At 48.5% G+C, this 16,880-nt stretch overlaps 6 protein-coding genes and 1 non-coding gene across 7 annotated transcripts; 5 read left to right on the top strand and 2 right to left on the bottom strand.

Annotated features, from left to right (window-relative positions):
- Window positions 1-1,645: 1,645 nt before the first annotated feature.
- On the top strand, window positions 1,646-2,444 carry B0J16DRAFT_397595 (uncharacterized protein; the record flags this gene model as incomplete). Its single annotated transcript, XM_046132327.1, has 1 exon — window positions 1,646-2,444. The coding sequence occupies one exon, from the start codon at window positions 1,646-1,648 to the stop codon at window positions 2,312-2,314; it is 669 nt and encodes a 222-aa protein (XP_045985557.1). The 3' UTR covers window positions 2,315-2,444.
- A 15-nt stretch (window positions 2,445-2,459) lies between these two features.
- B0J16DRAFT_118715 (uncharacterized protein) lies at window positions 2,460-3,571 on the top strand. The gene has a single exon (XM_046121578.1). It carries the CDS (start codon window positions 2,492-2,494, stop codon window positions 3,338-3,340), a length of 849 nt encoding a protein of 282 aa, XP_045985556.1. The 5' UTR covers window positions 2,460-2,491; the 3' UTR covers window positions 3,341-3,571.
- Window positions 3,572-4,020: 449 nt separating this feature from the next.
- B0J16DRAFT_339993 (helicase SWR1) lies at window positions 4,021-9,486 on the bottom strand. Its single transcript, XM_046127616.1, has one exon. The coding sequence runs from the start codon at window positions 9,305-9,307 to the stop codon at window positions 4,199-4,201; it is 5,109 nt and encodes a 1,702-aa protein (XP_045985555.1). The 5' UTR covers window positions 9,308-9,486; the 3' UTR covers window positions 4,021-4,198.
- A 151-nt stretch (window positions 9,487-9,637) lies between these two features.
- On the top strand, window positions 9,638-10,486 carry B0J16DRAFT_118230 (uncharacterized protein). The gene is made up of 4 exons (XM_046121575.1): window positions 9,638-9,705; window positions 9,768-9,944; window positions 9,998-10,309; window positions 10,358-10,486. The coding sequence occupies exons 2-4, from the start codon at window positions 9,768-9,770 to the stop codon at window positions 10,385-10,387; spliced, it is 519 nt and encodes a 172-aa protein (XP_045985554.1). The 5' UTR covers window positions 9,638-9,705; the 3' UTR covers window positions 10,388-10,486.
- Window positions 10,487-10,948: 462 nt separating this feature from the next.
- Window positions 10,949-12,326, top strand: B0J16DRAFT_383507 (uncharacterized protein; the record flags this gene model as incomplete). The annotated part of the gene is made up of 4 exons (XM_046131342.1): window positions 10,949-11,045; window positions 11,082-11,274; window positions 11,319-11,563; window positions 11,611-12,326. 4 exons carry the CDS (start codon window positions 10,949-10,951, stop codon window positions 12,324-12,326), a joined length of 1,251 nt encoding a protein of 416 aa, XP_045985553.1.
- A 1,002-nt stretch (window positions 12,327-13,328) lies between these two features.
- Window positions 13,329-15,342, top strand: B0J16DRAFT_266123 (major facilitator superfamily domain-containing protein; the record flags this gene model as incomplete). Its single annotated transcript, XM_046123414.1, has 2 exons — window positions 13,329-13,845; window positions 13,889-15,342. The coding sequence occupies 2 exons, from the start codon at window positions 13,329-13,331 to the stop codon at window positions 15,340-15,342; spliced, it is 1,971 nt and encodes a 656-aa protein (XP_045985552.1).
- A 703-nt stretch (window positions 15,343-16,045) lies between these two features.
- B0J16DRAFT_t110 lies at window positions 16,046-16,128 on the bottom strand. Its single transcript has one exon. It is a non-coding gene; the product is annotated as a tRNA-Pro (tRNA).
- Between the last annotated feature and the right edge of the window lie 752 nt (window positions 16,129-16,880).

The raw sequence follows: 16,880 nt of genomic DNA, 5'->3' as shown, positions 1-16,880 counted from the left end.
CCTGGATACTGCAGGAAGTCTCAGTCGTACCGTTCAGTTGCCACTGATATGCTCCTTCCCCAGAACATTGCTACTCTATGACATAAATGGTAGTATATGGTGTCTATACGTTAGGGGAAGGAACAATTCCTTACCTACGAGTTTTCCGATCTATTTCATTCCAAACTCAACGTAAGTTCAATAACGGTCAAGTCGTCCTCAATGCAGAGTGATCAAGATCTTTGTTTTCCTGAGGCCCGGAATCAATATGAGCAGTTAGAAGCAGACATGAGCCGATGAGTATTTACTTATTCGAGTATATGTCTCCATCCACATCATTTTGTATATCAATGCTGGATCTACGACTTGAAGGGCTCACATAAAAGAAAGTATATGAAGATGTGGGAGAAGCAGATCTGCGTAATCAAAAGTATTGTTTGTTGAGTACGCCTTTGCCAATGTCCACGGGTGTGTTATTGTCGAAACCTAGATATATGATTTGTGATAAGGTTTGGAAAGAGTTTAGCCATCGATATCCGAATTTGGCAGACATCTCTCATTGCAGCCAATGTTCAGAAGACTGAAACCCATGTAATATTTTATCATATCTTGATTGACTTCTTCATCTCTCCGGGCACGCATGTTCCCAGACCACGAAACAGAGATTTTATTTCGAGTTCATCCTGTCCAAGCTCTGATTATTGTACTACATCAGGAAGCTTTGCTCGCAGCATTAGGACCCAGATATTTCCATGCTCACTCGGTATAACAATAGTCAACCTTTTCGTCAACAAAGTTACACTTTTGAAGCATCGTGACTACATTGCTTACAAAAAAGCTTCCCTTTTCCTCCTTGTCTTGCCATACTCCAATATAAGGTTGTCTGTAAGCTATAAAATGTCCTTCTTTGTGTGCTCTCCTTTCTGGTCGATTCTCTTTTCACTAACATCACAACAACCACAACCACAACCACACTACAACTACAACCACAAGGGCTCCATTACCTTGGATATGGGCGCTTGGAGAGGATCTTTGCAAGAATTCACCGTGCTTATAAGGTCATGCGCTACGGAACACTAGGCTAACTCTTGGTTGCCCTTGAGGAGGAATAATGGATTGATGGTTTCAAAAGAGGAGCAAGGAAGGGGCTGGCCACATGCTTGATTTTATACGGAGTGCACAACATGCAAGTGACGAAACCCTTGGTCAAATCAATTTGGATACCAATTAGTAATGAATTCTCAAATTGATCTACAAGATGATGTCGATGAAAGATTTACAAGAAGATATATAACCATGTTGGAGAAGCAGATCTACGTGATTAAAAGTGTTGTTTTCTGAGTAGTATGCCTTTGCTAATGTCTACGGATGTGTTATTGTCAAAAGTTAGAGAAATGATTTGGGATGAGAAAGTGAGTTATGGACATCCGAATTAGCTAGACATCTCTAATTTACAGATAACGCCAGGGAAGAATCAAAACTATGTTATGTTGTATCATATCCTGATGGGGTTCTTCATCTCTTCCAGCACACGGTCTCCTAGGCCACGAAAAAGACATTCTAATTCAAATTCGCCCTATAAACCGGCAAGGCGTTTGACGCTGGTCTAGGTATTACTCGACCTACCTGCACGCAGAAAACCCCATACTAACATACATTCACAGACATGGCCGCAACAGCAGCCCAGATCCTTTCTTATATCTATCCTGAAGATGAAAAGCCTGAAGATGCCTTCGCATGGTGGCTAAGCCCTTGCGGTGGAACGGACCTGGTCCCTGATGAGATCAAGCAGATCTTTGACATATTGAACTCAATTCCATCAGGCAGGACAAGCTTCAAAGTGCCGACAAAGTCCAAGAAGGGCAGTGGTAAGAAGGGAGACGAGGGCAACCTACGAGCCCCGACCCGACCACCGAAACAGTCCAAGCCCAAGAAGAATAATGGCGGTGGTATCACTAAGCCGAAGCGTTGCAGTGTGAGACCAGCCATGGCTACAAAGAGGCAAGGTAAAAGACTGAACACTCTACGACTTCGATCCTGCGACCGCAACTCGGTGACTCAGACCAGAGACCTGATCCTCACATCAATGTCGTACGCAGCAAACGCTCAACCAGTGGCAGTCACTGGCAGATGCTCTGCAAGATGGGACCAAGCCTGTTATCACTACAGTTCGGCTATCAAGAACAACCCTTCATGGTCGACCTTGACATGTGCGCAAGCAGCAGCGACGACGACTTATCGCCAGAATGCTGATGCAACCAGTACCTGGAAGGCCGAACACAAGCAGTCGTGGAAGGAAAAGGCTGATCGCAAGCACCCGGCGCTCCATACCTAGCTAGCTCCTGTGATTTAGAGGCATCCATACTCCACCAGAAGGCCTGCGCAGACTCCACCCATTCTGGCAGGACGGAATCTCACTACCAACCTATAAATACTTCTTCTTCCCATCCTATTGTGCTACTCAGATCCATTCATATCCTCTTTACTCTATTTGTTAATTTTTCTCTCCAAGATGTGCGGTCACGGTAGCTCACCGTCGCCACCCCCGTCAGACGATGGATCCCATGACTCGGACGCGTCTGAGGGTTCTGATGAGCCAAGATTAACGCCCCAGGAACTCGGAGCTTTGTTTGTCGACTTCTATTCCTTCATGACCACCCTCAATTACGACAAATCCGACCTTAAGTTCCCTCCGCCTACTGGATGGCCAGAGATCACACCCGAGTCTTGTGGACATATCAAGTCCGACTATGCTGTTGAGGTTATACGCCATCTGCCTTACTTCGTTAACAAGAGTACTACTCAATTCCATTATAGATCTAAGCTCCTCGATCTTAGAGCTTGGACGCCTGAGGACTTCAAACGTCACCACGAAATCCACGAATTCTACGAGTTTTGGTCATCCGAGGCTAAGCAGGATCAAAGCGATGTGGTCTGCATCGCCGAAGGCTATGGAACCGCCGGTCGCGTATTATGGCTACTCGTCAAAGATTGCGAAATAATCGAGCATCTTAACAAGGTGGATATGATGTCCGAAGTAACAGCCGAAGACTTCTTTTCAAATCTCAGAGATCGGTACGAAAACTTAAAGCTTATTCCTGGAAAGGGCAGGATTACAATTGAAGCGGAGAACGTCCCTGAGCGCGAACAACGAATAACCGAGGACGAGGTGAACAGTCAAACGGAACATTGGGGAACAGACCTTGATATCCAATATGTGAGACAGATCTATCGTGACCATGGCTGGCCACATTCGTTCAATTTCGAGGCTGCTTCTAGGGCAGTCAATACTTGGTTAGAACCTTTAGACTTAGATTCAGAAGGGCCTAGAGGCTTTGTCTGGGAGAGAGTTGATTCGTGAGATAGATCAAGTTTCGGAAAGCCCAAGGGGAGCCTCGGAACATATTTCTACATATTACTTCGTGTCTCCTTGGTCATGCTGCCGCCAGGGCTTCGACGTCTTGACGCAGGTAATCAATGATGGATTTCCATTCCACGAGACTAGATTCCCGCTTGTTTAGAATAAGTTTAGGCAGCGAAATAGGGAAACTTGTCGATATCGGGGGAGAAGGGCGTGAGGCAAGTGTTGTCCAGCTTCACGATTTTTTCCCGCAGTTGCTGGTGTCTTCTTGAGGTCGCCAAAATAAGGAGCCTAAATACTGATCTAAAAGTGAGCAAAATGTCTTGTCCGTTAGGCTCTCGGCGCCGAGTTCTTCTGCCAACCTGACGGGTTGGTGATGGGGCAAGTGTTGTCCAAGTTCATGATTTCTTCTCGAAGGCAACAGTTTTTGTTGCAGCGCACGAGACAGCGGTGGGAACGGTGTCAACGATGGAGGTAGATGTGGTAGGCTCTTCCTGGGGTGAGCAGTAGTGAGGTTGCTGACAGGAGAAGTAGTGGTGGTGACTGACTCATCCTCAACGGGAGCATTGTTGACAGCGACGTTGACGTCGGTAGGAGTAGAGGTGGTCGCAGGAGTGGCATCAGAGCCAGAGTACACGACAGTGACACAGATCAATTGGCACACAGCATTGACAGATTTATTGGCAGAGCTAAGTATTTTATTCTCATACAGTTCTTACAAGTCTAATATATCATCTCCTCTCCAAAACTCCATGCATGCCACATCCAACCTTTTTCCTGTACAACCCCAATCTACGCCGTTTTTACTAGTATACAAAAACCGCTTCAGAACTATTATGTGCTTATCGAGTACCTGTGTTATCGCTTGCGTGTGTCTTTGCCCTTCTTCTTTCCTTTCTTCTTATCCTTGGGCAACTCAAGCTTCGTATCTTTGAGCTGCTCCGCCATGATGCTGAGCATGTAATCGTCAATTGTATGCATCTTCTCGCCCCATGCATTGTACTCCAGTTCTTCTTCTTGGAGAGTGTCAATGTCGTCGAGTCCGCCGTCCAAAACTGACTTGCCAGCTGGTGTTCCTTGTCGCGCTGTCGATGTACCGGATGCATTATTACTTGGCTTCTCGGTGAAGTCGGCCTCGTCGTCTTGGATCTCTTTCTCTGCGACGCGTGCAGCTTGCACATCCTCTCGGTCTTCAGCTTGCTCAAGCGCGCGACCAACTCTCCGTTGATCGTTACTGGTATCAGGTCCGCCGAGCACTCTGTCCAATGCAGCGTCCGCGGCATCCAATCCTTCACTCTTGGAGTCGAGTTTCTCACTGAGGACGTCCCGAACGGAAAGCTTATTGAAGTAATCGGTGGTAAACTCGCCTTCTTGAATGACCACATCGTCCAGCATCTGCTTTTGAGAAGCCTTGCGAAGAATATTTGCCTCGATTGTGTGTTCACTGACCAGACGGTAGATGTGAACGTCGCGGGTCTGTCCAATACGATGGCATCGATCCTGGCATTGCTTATCCATCGCAGGGTTCCAGTCTTGATCGTAGAAAATGACAGTGTCGGCACCTGTAAGATTGATACCAAGACCACCCGATCGCGTGGACAGAATGAAGCAAAGAATGCGCGGGTCGTTGTTGAATCGGTCAGTAAGGATCTGGCGCTGTTCCACCTTTGTAGCACCATCAAGACGCAGGTACTTGTGGCCATGAATGTTCAGGAACAGCTCCAGAATATCCAAAACCTTGGTCATCTGAGTAAAGATGAGGGCGCGATGACCACCTGCCTGAAGTTTCCGTAGCAGTTTATCCAAGATCTGAAGTTTTCCGCAGTCATATTGGAGCAGTCGCTTATCAGGGAACTGAATGCTGAGTCGCATACGACTCTCATGCCAAGGGTCTGGCGGTGCTTCTTTCGGTAGGAATGGTGCCCATCGAACAGGCGCCGACAATTTGAGGTCCTCATCTGTGAAAGCTTCAATACCCTTGCGACCAAGAACGAATTGTTCCATATCTCTGGTTACAACAGCCGGTGTAACGCATGAGAACTTCTCGATAGTAGTCTTGAAGCTATCGGCGCGTTGATTGACCGTGGGTATCATGGACTGCACAAAGGTCGACTCGTCCTCGAACCATGCCATAATCTGGCGGGGGACCTTGGGCCGAGGCTTAAAAGGTCTCTTATCAGTACCAATAGTCAGCAACTCAATCAAGTTTTTGCCATATATGGGCTTTCTCTGTCGGCGCAAAGCATTTAGGTAGAAACAATGTTGGAGTTCCTCGAAACGTCCCCACCTAGCACCACTTTCCAGGTATGCATTGTTGGATGCGACTGTAGAAGGATCCAAATGAGCGTATGCGCTCTGGGCACGCACCCTCTGAGCGTCTCTCAAATCGCTCAATATCCTATGTGAGCTCAATTGAGAGATGCGCTCGGCCTGCGTAGTTGACAGACTCTCGCATTGCGTCGGAATGAGATTCAGAAAGCCTAAGCTGACATCTTTCATGGGACTGGGGTCGTGAAGCAGTCGCTGGATCCTCTGTTCTGTCACATCGAAATCTGAGACGACAGACTTTTGCATACGGAATGAGGTCATGATAGGTCGATCAACGAAAAGGTCAGGATGGTTGCAGACCTTTCGAAGCTGCATGAGACAATTGATGATAGACAGGTAATTGCCAGAGTTTAATGTATCCTTGGTGTCTGCTCGAGAGAGGAACCCATCGTAGAGCTCACGTTGCCGCTTTGAGAGACGGCAAAACTCAACGTGCTCATACTTGGCGGGCATCTGCTTCTCGACATCGGCTTTCAGACGTCGCAGCAGATAAGGTCGCAAGACCTTGTGAAGCTTCGAGATGATCGCTCTCGCTTCATCGTCCATCTGTTCCCTTCCACTCTCCAAAATCTGCGATTCTGGCTTCGCGAACCAATCGTGGAATTCTTGCAAGTCGGCAAATCCACCGACACCATTCTCAGCCGGCATAAGGAAGAAGAGAAGTGACCAAAGCTCTGTAAGATTATTCTGAAGAGGCGTTCCAGTAAGCAAAAGCCTTGCTTGTGTGTTGAAGCCCAACAGGGTCTGCCATCTTTGTGATTTGAAGTTCTTGATGTTGTGAGCTTCGTCTAGAATCATGTAATGCCAGCGTCGTCGCTTGAACACTTGTTGATCTTGGAGGACAAGCTGGTAAGACGTAATGCATACGTTCCAAACATCGTCATTGTTCCAGCCTTGTCGCTTTCGCTTTCGCTCCTCTTGAGAGCCATAGTATGCCAAAATCTTAAAACCAGGACACCATTTCTTGAACTCCATTTCCCAATTCAGCATGACACTGGTTGGAACCACCACAAGATGTGGTCCCCAGACTTCATGAGTACATGCTAGATGAGCAAGAAGAGCAATTGTTTGGATCGTCTTGCCCAGACCCATTTCATCGGCAAGGATACCGTTGGTACTGTTGGCATATAGACCTGCCAGCCAGTCAAGACCATCGCGCTGGTACTCTCGTAAAGTGCCTCTGAGAAGGAATGGCACCTCGATCTTGTGGTTTGATGACTGCTGGGGGGTCGGAGATCTGCTTCCAGGCTTATCGACGACCATTTCTCCAGAAGACGCAGTGTCGAGCTCAGATGGCTTGGTTTCTGATGTGGCGGGAGGTGATGTGCTATGTGCACGACTGGGTGGGTTGGTAACTGGTTCGGTAACAGGGCTATGGGGCTTCTCTGGTAGAGATGGTTGGTCATGAGACTGTTCTCCATCAGTACCAGTCATAGCAACATCATCATCCTGAGCGACAGGCTCCTCGGTGGCTGCTTCAGTGGTTTCTGGTGCATCCTGTGTGGTATCGTGGGTGATTTCGTCGGCAGGCGCTGTTGGTGTAGGTTCCTGTACAATTTCGGTATCTTCTTGAGCTGACTCCTTGACTTCTGACTTCTCAGGCTCAGGCTCATGGTCAGGCATCTGGATCAAAGACATTTCATTCTCCTCAGCACCCTCACCATCACCCTCCGACACCGCTTCCACATCAGGCATCTCGGAATCTTCTTTTGAGTCAACCGGATCTTCCACGATAGCTTCACTGTTCATTTTCTTCAATTCAGACTTGCCGAACAGAAGTCCCAGAAGGCCACCAGCATCTTCGTCAGACTCCTCTTCTGACTCATCTTCCTCCTCACCACTATCCATATCAGTTGACCCCATATCGTCATCCATATCAACAGATTCATCGCTTGTATCGGCATTCTCGGTCGCTGTTGCTTGAGCTGGGTCGACAGCATCCGTATCTTCGGGATTGGGTTCGGTAGCTGGCGTTTCTGTCTCGACTTCAGGCTTCTCGAGTTCTGGTATGTGTGCATATTTCTCCCGTAACTGCTCTTGTGTCAAGTTTTCGTCACCAACATCCTTCTGGTCCTCTTCATCGTCGCCTTCTTCCTCATCCGATGACATGTTGTCACTGTCGGCGTCTTCGTCCTCGTTATCTTCGTCTTCGCCAGATGCAAGGCCAAGCTCGTCATCATCATCGACCATACTCATGTCGTCACTAAGATCGTCAAATCCGTCTTCCTCATCCTCCGAAAGCTGTTCAGAGTCTAATCCTGCTCTTCGAGCTTGAAGTTTCTGTTCTGAAAGATTGACAGCCTCGTTCAATGCTGCCTTGACTCTCCTCTGTTCCTCTTGCTCCCACTCAACCAATCTTCGGCGATTGACTTCGTTGCGGACATTCTCCCATGTACCGAATAGGGTCTTAGCCACAACACGGTATCGGGATATCCAGATTGCCCTCTGCTCGGCCTCAATCTCTTCCTCCGACTTGGGTTGACGCCGTAGCCATTCGTCGCGGCAAGCTTCGGCTATTTTCTTTGCTGTAAATCGGTGACGTTGTTGCTCCGCTAGCATGAGTTTTCGGAAGTTCGTCATAGCCTTAACCATATGATCCTGACGAGCATATTGCCTAGGTGGCTCTTCCACTGCTTCCGGTAAAAAGATCGAACATCGACCTTGTGATAGCAAACCACCGTCTTCAACCTCCTTCTCGACCCGGAGAATCACACGAGCATCCCTCTCGGCCAATTCGTCGTTATACTGAGGACCATCTTCGGATGCTTGTAGTCCACCCTCCTCAACAGGGATGTCACCGCCACGACTCCAAAAGTCCTCAAAATTTGTACCAATCTTTGGCCTCTTGCGAACCTGGTCAGGATGCACAAGAGGAATATCACCAGATCGTCCGACTCTTAGCTTAATCCGAGGCGATCGATTGGTAGAATTTGAAGTTCGAGAATCTTGTACTGTGTCGTCTTTTGTGACTGCATCGCTAAATCGTGCTGATCGGCGGGATCTGGTCGAATTTTTCGGAGGGGGCGGGGGAGAAGGACTTCGTCGGCGGGTAGAACGGGTAGAGGTTCGGGTTTCGGCAGGCTTTTTTGATGAAGATTTTGGAGTCGATACGGGTGCTTGCTTCGAGGGAGCTCTAGTGGCGGGGCTCGCTTTGTGAGAGCCGTTTGGCATTTTTCTCGAGTTGCCATTAGTCAACTGGATTTCAGCCTTGGTCTTTGGAGTCGAGTTCGCGCCGGTAGATCTTCTTGATGTTCGAGCTTTGCTTGGAGGAGTAGGTTCTGGTAGAAGGGTGTGGATGCGACCAGATTTGCGACGACCATTCTCGGTAAAAGATGTTGGACCGTCGGCAGATATTTTCTTCCATGGAGGCGAAACTGGTTTGATCTTTTTCGGTGTGCTTTGAGGGGGTGTTGACTCTCGTGTACGTCGTCGCTTTGCAGGTCGTTCGTCATGGATATTGTCGGACTCATGATGATTCTCGGTGGCGGGCGCATCTCCATTTGTTTCAACATGACCATCCATTGAATCCTCCAACGCGTCATCCCCATTAGTATATCCCTCAGGCGCGTCTTGATCAGTTTTTATCTCATCAGGATCCGACTTGGGGAGCACGTTGGCGGTCGACGCGGTCTCGGACATAGTCGCAACGTGGGGACAAGAGACGCTGTGGGCGTTTTCTCCGCGAAGCTATCATTTGCGGGGTCGAAATTAATGTCTACGGAATCGTAGCGTTTCAACGGATATTCATACAAAGTTTGCACATGTTCAGAGGCCTTGCGGGCGAACAGCGTGGAATTTAGTCACAAAATGCAATGTCGTCAGCAAAACTTTTGAGCTGGGGAAGAATCGAGGATGCACGCCCCAGGAACCTTCAAATGAGCTAACCGAAAATGGCCCGGCACGCGCTTGCTGATGCCTGAGGCGCCACTTTTCGGTTGAGAATCATCACAGCCTCGATTGGCTAAAGCTTCAACACTGAGCCATCTCATCACGTCACAGAGCAATTGGACGCCGACGACATTGTCCCATCGGCCGAGGTAGGTCTTGATTGATTCTCCGGTATATTCAATTCACATCGCTAAAGCTGTTTTTGTTACAGATGCTCCCCCAACGAATTGCGCGGGCCTCGGCCCTGCGTAGCGGCATGGCAGCTGCTCGACGACTTCCTACGATCCAGCGCCGAACTTTCCTCCCTGAACAGTACACCGATAAGAAGGTTATCGATGCGAAGTACCCCGAGCCACCCAGCACGACCGAGGCGGAGGACCCCGGAATGGTCAGTGACAAGGAGATATAAAGAGGAGCTGGAAACTGATGATAATATCGCAGAACGGCGGCTACATCAACCCACCTCGAATCAAGCGCCAGTTCCGTGACCCCCATGCCAACTGGTGGGATCCTCAGGAGCGACGAAACTTTGGTGAACCCATCCACGAGGATAACGATGTTCTGGGAATCTTCTCTCCCTGGGAGTACACCTGGACCACCGCTGGTCCTGGTGCTATCATGGTCGGAACCTTTATCGCTGTTTTCATGAGCGTCACTGGAGTTGTTTACCTTAACTACCCCGATCGCCCCGCCTACCCCCGAGCATTTGAGGGTGGTCTTGAGCGAGAGCTTGGTGGTCCAGGAGCTACAAGGGTAAGTGGGCAATAAGAAGTGGGATATCCTCAAGCTAACAATCAATAGGCTCGCATGGATGGTGATGAGGATCCTTGAGCCAATATGCTCATATGTACATAAGAAAGAATGGAAAGCAATGGATTGAATGAGTGCATATTGATGTATCTGTGAGAATACGCAATTAGTATTGCTGAAACAGGACTATTAACATGATGTAGATGGTCGGAATATGTGAAAGAGATCTAAGTTATATCGTTCTTTCGATGATTGTAGGTTTGGGATTGGTATGTTATCATGAAACTGTTGCGCTCAAACATGACCTACTTGTTTGCAGTGTCTAGAGATTTGGCAGCAACAGTTATATCCAAATCCAGAGACTTGTATTCCACAAAATCTCTATATCAATTCGTCTCCTGCGTTGTAGGAACTATAAATTACCTGTTCCCCGCGCTACGGGTTATCGGCCCAGGCAACAGAGGTGACAGAAGCGTTCGAGATACTAGTCTCCTCTACTCCTTCCCGCGACTCATTGGGGACAGTTTGAGCAGGAGCCAGCGAATATAACCGTGCCTCAACACTGAACTGATTAGCTCCAATTACTTCTACTCTCGCATCCTACCTCAGTACTGGTCCCCCAACTAACCATCCATCATCAACATGCGGTACAAAGACTGGGACGTTCTCCTCTTCGAGCAAAGCTCGCCCGTTCCCCTGCAAGAATTCAAGGTTGGATGTTATGCTGTTCAAGATACGGGTAAGTCCATACACGTGATGCTGATTCTGTTCTAAGAGCGGGCTGTAGAGTCTTCAGGTCCGCAAGCTTCTGGCATTCCGATCGTCACATGTTTCGTTCCCAGCCTTGTGCCTGGCACTCCCTTCCAGATATCGATCCACTCGTGGAAGCAACCAAGCGTCGACCAAGTCGTTGACGACAACTGTCCGTCCGTTGGCGCTAGACTCTTTGTCGATGGGAGTCTCGTCGCGTATGTGCCAGCCTCCGAACTGAAGGCAACAACTGACGTGTTAGGTCAACCTTTACAAACAAGAACATACCCTGGCCTTGCATCATATCACACATAGATGCCAAAAAGGCTATCAGATTCCCCATGTTTCAACAAGAGCTTCTCCGTCAGCGTCACTGGAGCGCAGCCGACAATCTTGGCCGGATCAAACTTGTCATCAGCGAAGGTGTCTCTCATGGCTCAGAAGACAACAAAACCTTCGAAAAAGTCCATAATTTGGTGATATTCTCTTTTCAGCACGCACCTCAAGGTTCGCATCAGAGTCTTGGAGTCGGCCGTGGCACTGATACTTGGCAGACTTGCTCGAACGCCTGGAGATAGCATGGCCCAACCCTTCCATGTGGCGACGACTACAACAATCTGTCGTGGCCTCGCAGACTAGTTCCAATTCCCAATCCACAAGCCAGCATGTCATGCAGCAACCACTTTACGAATTTCAAGGCCAAGCACTTTCCGAGTACAACAATACTGCTCATCCTGGAACACCTTCCTTCTTCTTGACTCATCAGTCCGTCGTCGAATGTGCAAATGCTCCGATGAACGCGACATTGTCACCCTGGAACCATGCCGTTCCACCACACATTCAGAGCACAACGCCACATATGTCAACTCCCGATGTGCCCTTTCGCAAAGAGAATTGCCAGATTCCAACGTGGCCAGGTTCACCCATACTCGCTGATACTTCGTTTACATTGGGCCATCAATCGCAACAACATGTATTGCAGCAGATGTACACCCCATCGAACGGCAGTGTTCCCATACCTCTCGTCCGACCTCAGAGTGCTGCAGTCAATGGATCAGACGAACTCGGCCGAGCACCAGCAGGGAACCCTACGAGGCTTCTTTTCGCTGCACCGACTTTGGACGCAGCCAAGAGATCAGCAAAGAGAGCCCGTACTGATACTCCAACGTCTACACTAACCGTGGAGGAAGAGGAAGAGGTTCGAAAGTGTAATTCCCGATTCAATTTCAGTCCTTTTGGAATGGCCAACATCCCTGGCGGCCTTGCTTAGAGTCACAAAACATCCTATCCTTACGTAGCATAGATAGCGTCAAGTTTCGCGGATTTTGTCAATACAAATGATGATTTATCAGCTTGTTCGAGAATTCCGGGCTTCCGCGTTGATACCTTAAGCTCCAAGAAGGCCGTCCAAGATAAGAGCGGCCTAGCAATTCTCAACCTCTTGTGCGACAATTGTAATACCTTGTCTCGTCATTTTGACTCAAGCATGGAGATATCAGGACCGGTAGCATAAGTTCCGTCTTCCGATACCAATATCAACCACCGAATATTCGAAGACATATATCCATACTGGGATGTTCGGTCTCGGGTTTGCTTTAAAGTCCGTTATGCTGCGAAACTTGAAAAGTAGGGACTGTTCGTTCTCTTCTAAACGGTCTGATTTGGCTTGGTCGAGTGACACAACTTCTCATCTTCAAGCCTCTTGCTTATATCGTGTAGCCAAGTTGCGTCCTAGATGGACTGCCGAAGTAGATGTGATCCGCAGTATATCTAGGCGTGTTAGTGGTTGATCCGATGCGGGATCACTAGGGTTGAGGATCTTTAGCAACAGGCATGTCCATCTCAGCTCCTCATCTTCAATACTCACAACCAATCATTTAGAAATCCTTCGATTAAAGGATCTAGCCTACTTTATGAGCTTATTCGGAGGCTTATAAGAACATCCGAAGAATCCACGGCACCCGGTCTCCGCCATGGGCCGGGCTACACGATCTTATCGTAGTACGCCTTCTTCTTGGTCAATGCCGCTGAAGTCATCGCGGAATGCCACATCTCGTGCTTGCCACAACTGCAGGTGAAGATCTTGAGAGAAAGTGTAAGACGAGAAGCTCAGCATGAACTTCTTCTGTTGTGTGACATTGCTGGAAGTGAGTGGAAGATGAGGTTTAAAAGGATGTCTTCCCGTTCGAGGGAGTTGAGTCGGCTGTCTTTTACTTCACGGTTGACTATTCTCTACTCACGGTTAACATCTCAGTATCTAATACAGTTCAAGATGGCTTCTATCATGTCCGCCCCAGACTACTCAATGGCTGCGACAAGTCGTTCGCACCTGAGTGTCCGTCTCCCAAAAGAAACTCTCTACTCTTCCCTTCGAGAATCATCTCGCTATTTCAACTTCGATACAGAAACTGCAAAGCTTGCCAGAGATGCTGACGAGTGGCTTGAGACGCATCCCGGTGCTTCTGGTTCTAACAAAGACAGAGACGTCAATGGTGTCAGTCGACCGTCGTCTATTGCCCCCAGTAACTTTAGTGTTCGCTCTTTGCCAGCTGATTATAGCATGCCCGAACATCATGGCAAGGAGTATCCCCATCCTGTTATGGGTTCGGTGCGGTATAATGAGATTCGGCCTAGATCTGCTGTTCCTACTGAAAGTACTGAGAAACTTCAGTCAGTGCCTCCTGAGAGCGGCGCGGAACATTCGGGTGCTCAACAAGAGTATCCTACAGGAGTGAAACTTGCTTTGATCACTCTCGCTCTCTGTCTAGCTGTCTTTGTCATGGCCCTCGGTAAGTAAATCCCCATACCTACCAACCTCAGCTAACACGTCAGACAACTCCATCATTGCAACCGCTATTCCAAGAATCACCGACGCCTTCGAAAGTCTCAATGACGTCGGGTGGTACGGCTCAGCATACATGCTCACAACAGCCGCACTGCAGCTCTTCTTCGGCAAACTGTATACCTACGGCAGCATCAAGTGGACGTTCCTAGCAGCCATTGCCATCTTCGAGGTGGGTAGTCTCATCTGCGGTGTCGCCCCCAATAGTGTCACCCTCATCGTCGGACGTGCTATCGCCGGCGTCGGCGGCGCAGGTATCTTTGCTGGTGCTCTCACCATCCTTGCCTTTTCTGTACCTCTTCACAAGAGGCCTGTTTATACTGGTCTTGTTAGTGGTATGTGGGGTATCTCTTCTGTTGCTGGGCCCTTGCTTGGTGGACTTTTCACAGACAAGGTATCGTGGCGATGGTGTTTCTACATTAACCTTCCCATCGGTGCCATCACTGTTGTTGTCATTCTTTTCTTCTTTCCTGAACCTGAGAGGGATATTGAGCCTGCGACTTGGCGAGTTCGCTTCTGGCAGCTTGATCCTATCGGGACAGCCATCTTCATGCCCGCCATTGTATGTCTTCTGCTTGCTCTGCAATGGGGCGGTGTTGACTATGAGTGGAGTGACTCTACCATCACGTCGCTGTTCATGCTTTCTGCCTTTTTGCTCATCTTGTTTGTGTTTATGCAATACAAAATGGACGAGAGTGCAACAGTGCCCCCTCGTATCGCCAAGATGCGCAGTGTCTGGGCCGGCGCCTGGTTCTCTTTCAACACAGGGGCATGCTTCCTCACGGCTATGTACTTCTTACCCATCTGGTTCCAAGCAGTACAAGGCCAATCCCCCATCATGTCAGGTGTTCGAAACCTCCCCATGCTCCTCGCCATCGTTTCTTGCGCCATGGTAGCTGGAGCAGCAGTCAGTGCCTGGGGTTACTACACACCCTTCATGATTGCCGGCTCGATCCTCATGGCCATTGGCTTCGGCGTCATCACCACGTTTGAAGTAGAAACCTCAACGGCCAAATGGGTAGGCTACCAGCTCATCGCCGGAATAGGCGTAGGCATCGGTCTGCAACAATCCCTCATCGCGGTACAAGTCGTGTGCGAAATGGTCGACATCCCCACTGCCACAGCGCTCATCGTCTTCTCCCAAACCCTCGGCGGCGCGCTATGTGTTACAGCGGGCAACACGGTGTTTACCAACACGCTTATCAACAAGATACATGAGCATGTACCTGGACTAGATCCTTACTTTGTCATTGCGACTGGCGCGACGAATATTCGCAGCGTTATAAGAGAGGAGTGGCTGGATGGTGTTATTCAGGCGTACAATGATGCTTTGACGACGAGTTTCTATGTCGGTGCTGGGACGGCTGCGGCGACGATTATTGGGGCTTTGTTGGTTGAGTGGAGGAGTGTTAAAGGGAGGGAGATTGAGATGGCTGCTGCTTAGAGCACATGAGTTTGGTATGCCATTCCTTTGCTTGGATCATATTGCTGTTGAGACAGTAATGAGGAGTGTGAGTACGTGGTAGGCTTTGCAGTTACTGGTCATGAGTAACATGGGTTTATGACATCTCTGTTTGGATTGTGTTGAACGCCACGATGGTTACCCTGCAGCATTGGCGAGTTCAGTCTGTGATCACGTCTCAGGGATCCTGCATGACGAGATTGAACTTCAGTACAAGTTTAAAGGAAATTTTCAATTTAATAAAAGGATTCCAAGTTGTGTTTTGCGTTCTAAGCTACATGTGTTGGTGTTGTAATGAAAGTAATCGAGATTGCAAACAAACCGAATCTTTCATGCATTGAGGTGAACGCCTATCATCAAAAGACAAAGACAACAAACAGCCACACCGATCTACATATATGAGACAAATAAACACAAAACATCACACGACAAGACCTTTCGCTTTCATTTCCAATTCATACATCCTCTCATTCACTGACCATATGCGCGTGTTGCAAAATGAAGCCGTGAGTGGCAGTTCATGAGTGAGCCCCACCAGTTCGACAAGTGGAACTGCATCGCGCTATTGAGAGACCGCATGTAAGCTTATGCCGGCGACCAAAAATCGCTCAGTCCTGTTGTTGTGCTGTCCAAGCACCTTGATGAGTGAACAGCAAGCATTTGAACTTGCAAAAAGAAGATGAGAGGGCTCAACCGGGGATTGAACCCGGGACCTCCTGCAAGAGTGATAAACCCAAAGCAGGAATCATACCGCTAGACCATTAAGCCGAGTCAATTGTTTAGTAAACAACGTTGTTAATCCTTTATATATTGACTGTGCATCATTTGCTGAAGGTTAGTCCATCTCAATTCAACCAATGTCAACAACCCATGTCCAGCCAACGATAAGCTTATTCTGAGATAATACCGACTCTCGGAACTGTCGGCGTACTAGTGAGTACCGTTTCTGATCATCTAGATGCCGTTTCCGTATGCTCTGATATCTATTACTCGTTTGAACATGTGAAGCTATTTCCACGTGTCTCAAACAATAGGCCACGAATGTTAAAAAGATAAAGAATAGTACACACATGTCCCCAACATGACCATGTGAGATCCTCAACAAGACATATCTATTTCTTATCTACACATCATAAAGCCATGTCGGGTTCTATTTTCCTCATGAAGGTGTGCCCAATTCCTGCTCCATCCTTCAAACATAGTTACTTGGTATTCCTGACTCGCAGTGCAGGGAACAGCAGCGACGCGAGGAACCCTATGTTACCCTGACAAGTTGTCCCGCGTCAGAGAACAGGGATGGAATGCACACCTTTTTATCTTCACCTGTTCACCACTAACAATACGGAGTACAAGTCGCACCTAAGACTACCTCACTCAAAGCCCATCAATTCCGCTTTCAGGCGGCAGTTCGCGACGGTGGCTTGGCTTTCTCACCATCTCCACTAGCTTATTCGAACAACGTTGAACGAATTCAGCTCAGTATCATTATATTTATAACCAACGCGTCGGCTGCCGAGACG

The sequence above is a fragment of the Fusarium flagelliforme genome, assembly GCF_020744385.1.
Source record: "Fusarium flagelliforme strain FIESC 12 MPI-CAGE-AA-0113 chromosome Unknown B0J16scaffold_3, whole genome shotgun sequence".
Classification (NCBI taxonomy): Eukaryota; Fungi; Ascomycota; class Sordariomycetes; order Hypocreales; family Nectriaceae; genus Fusarium; species Fusarium flagelliforme.
Note: the sequence above shows the minus strand (reverse complement) of the source record. Positions and strands in the feature narration are given on the sequence as shown.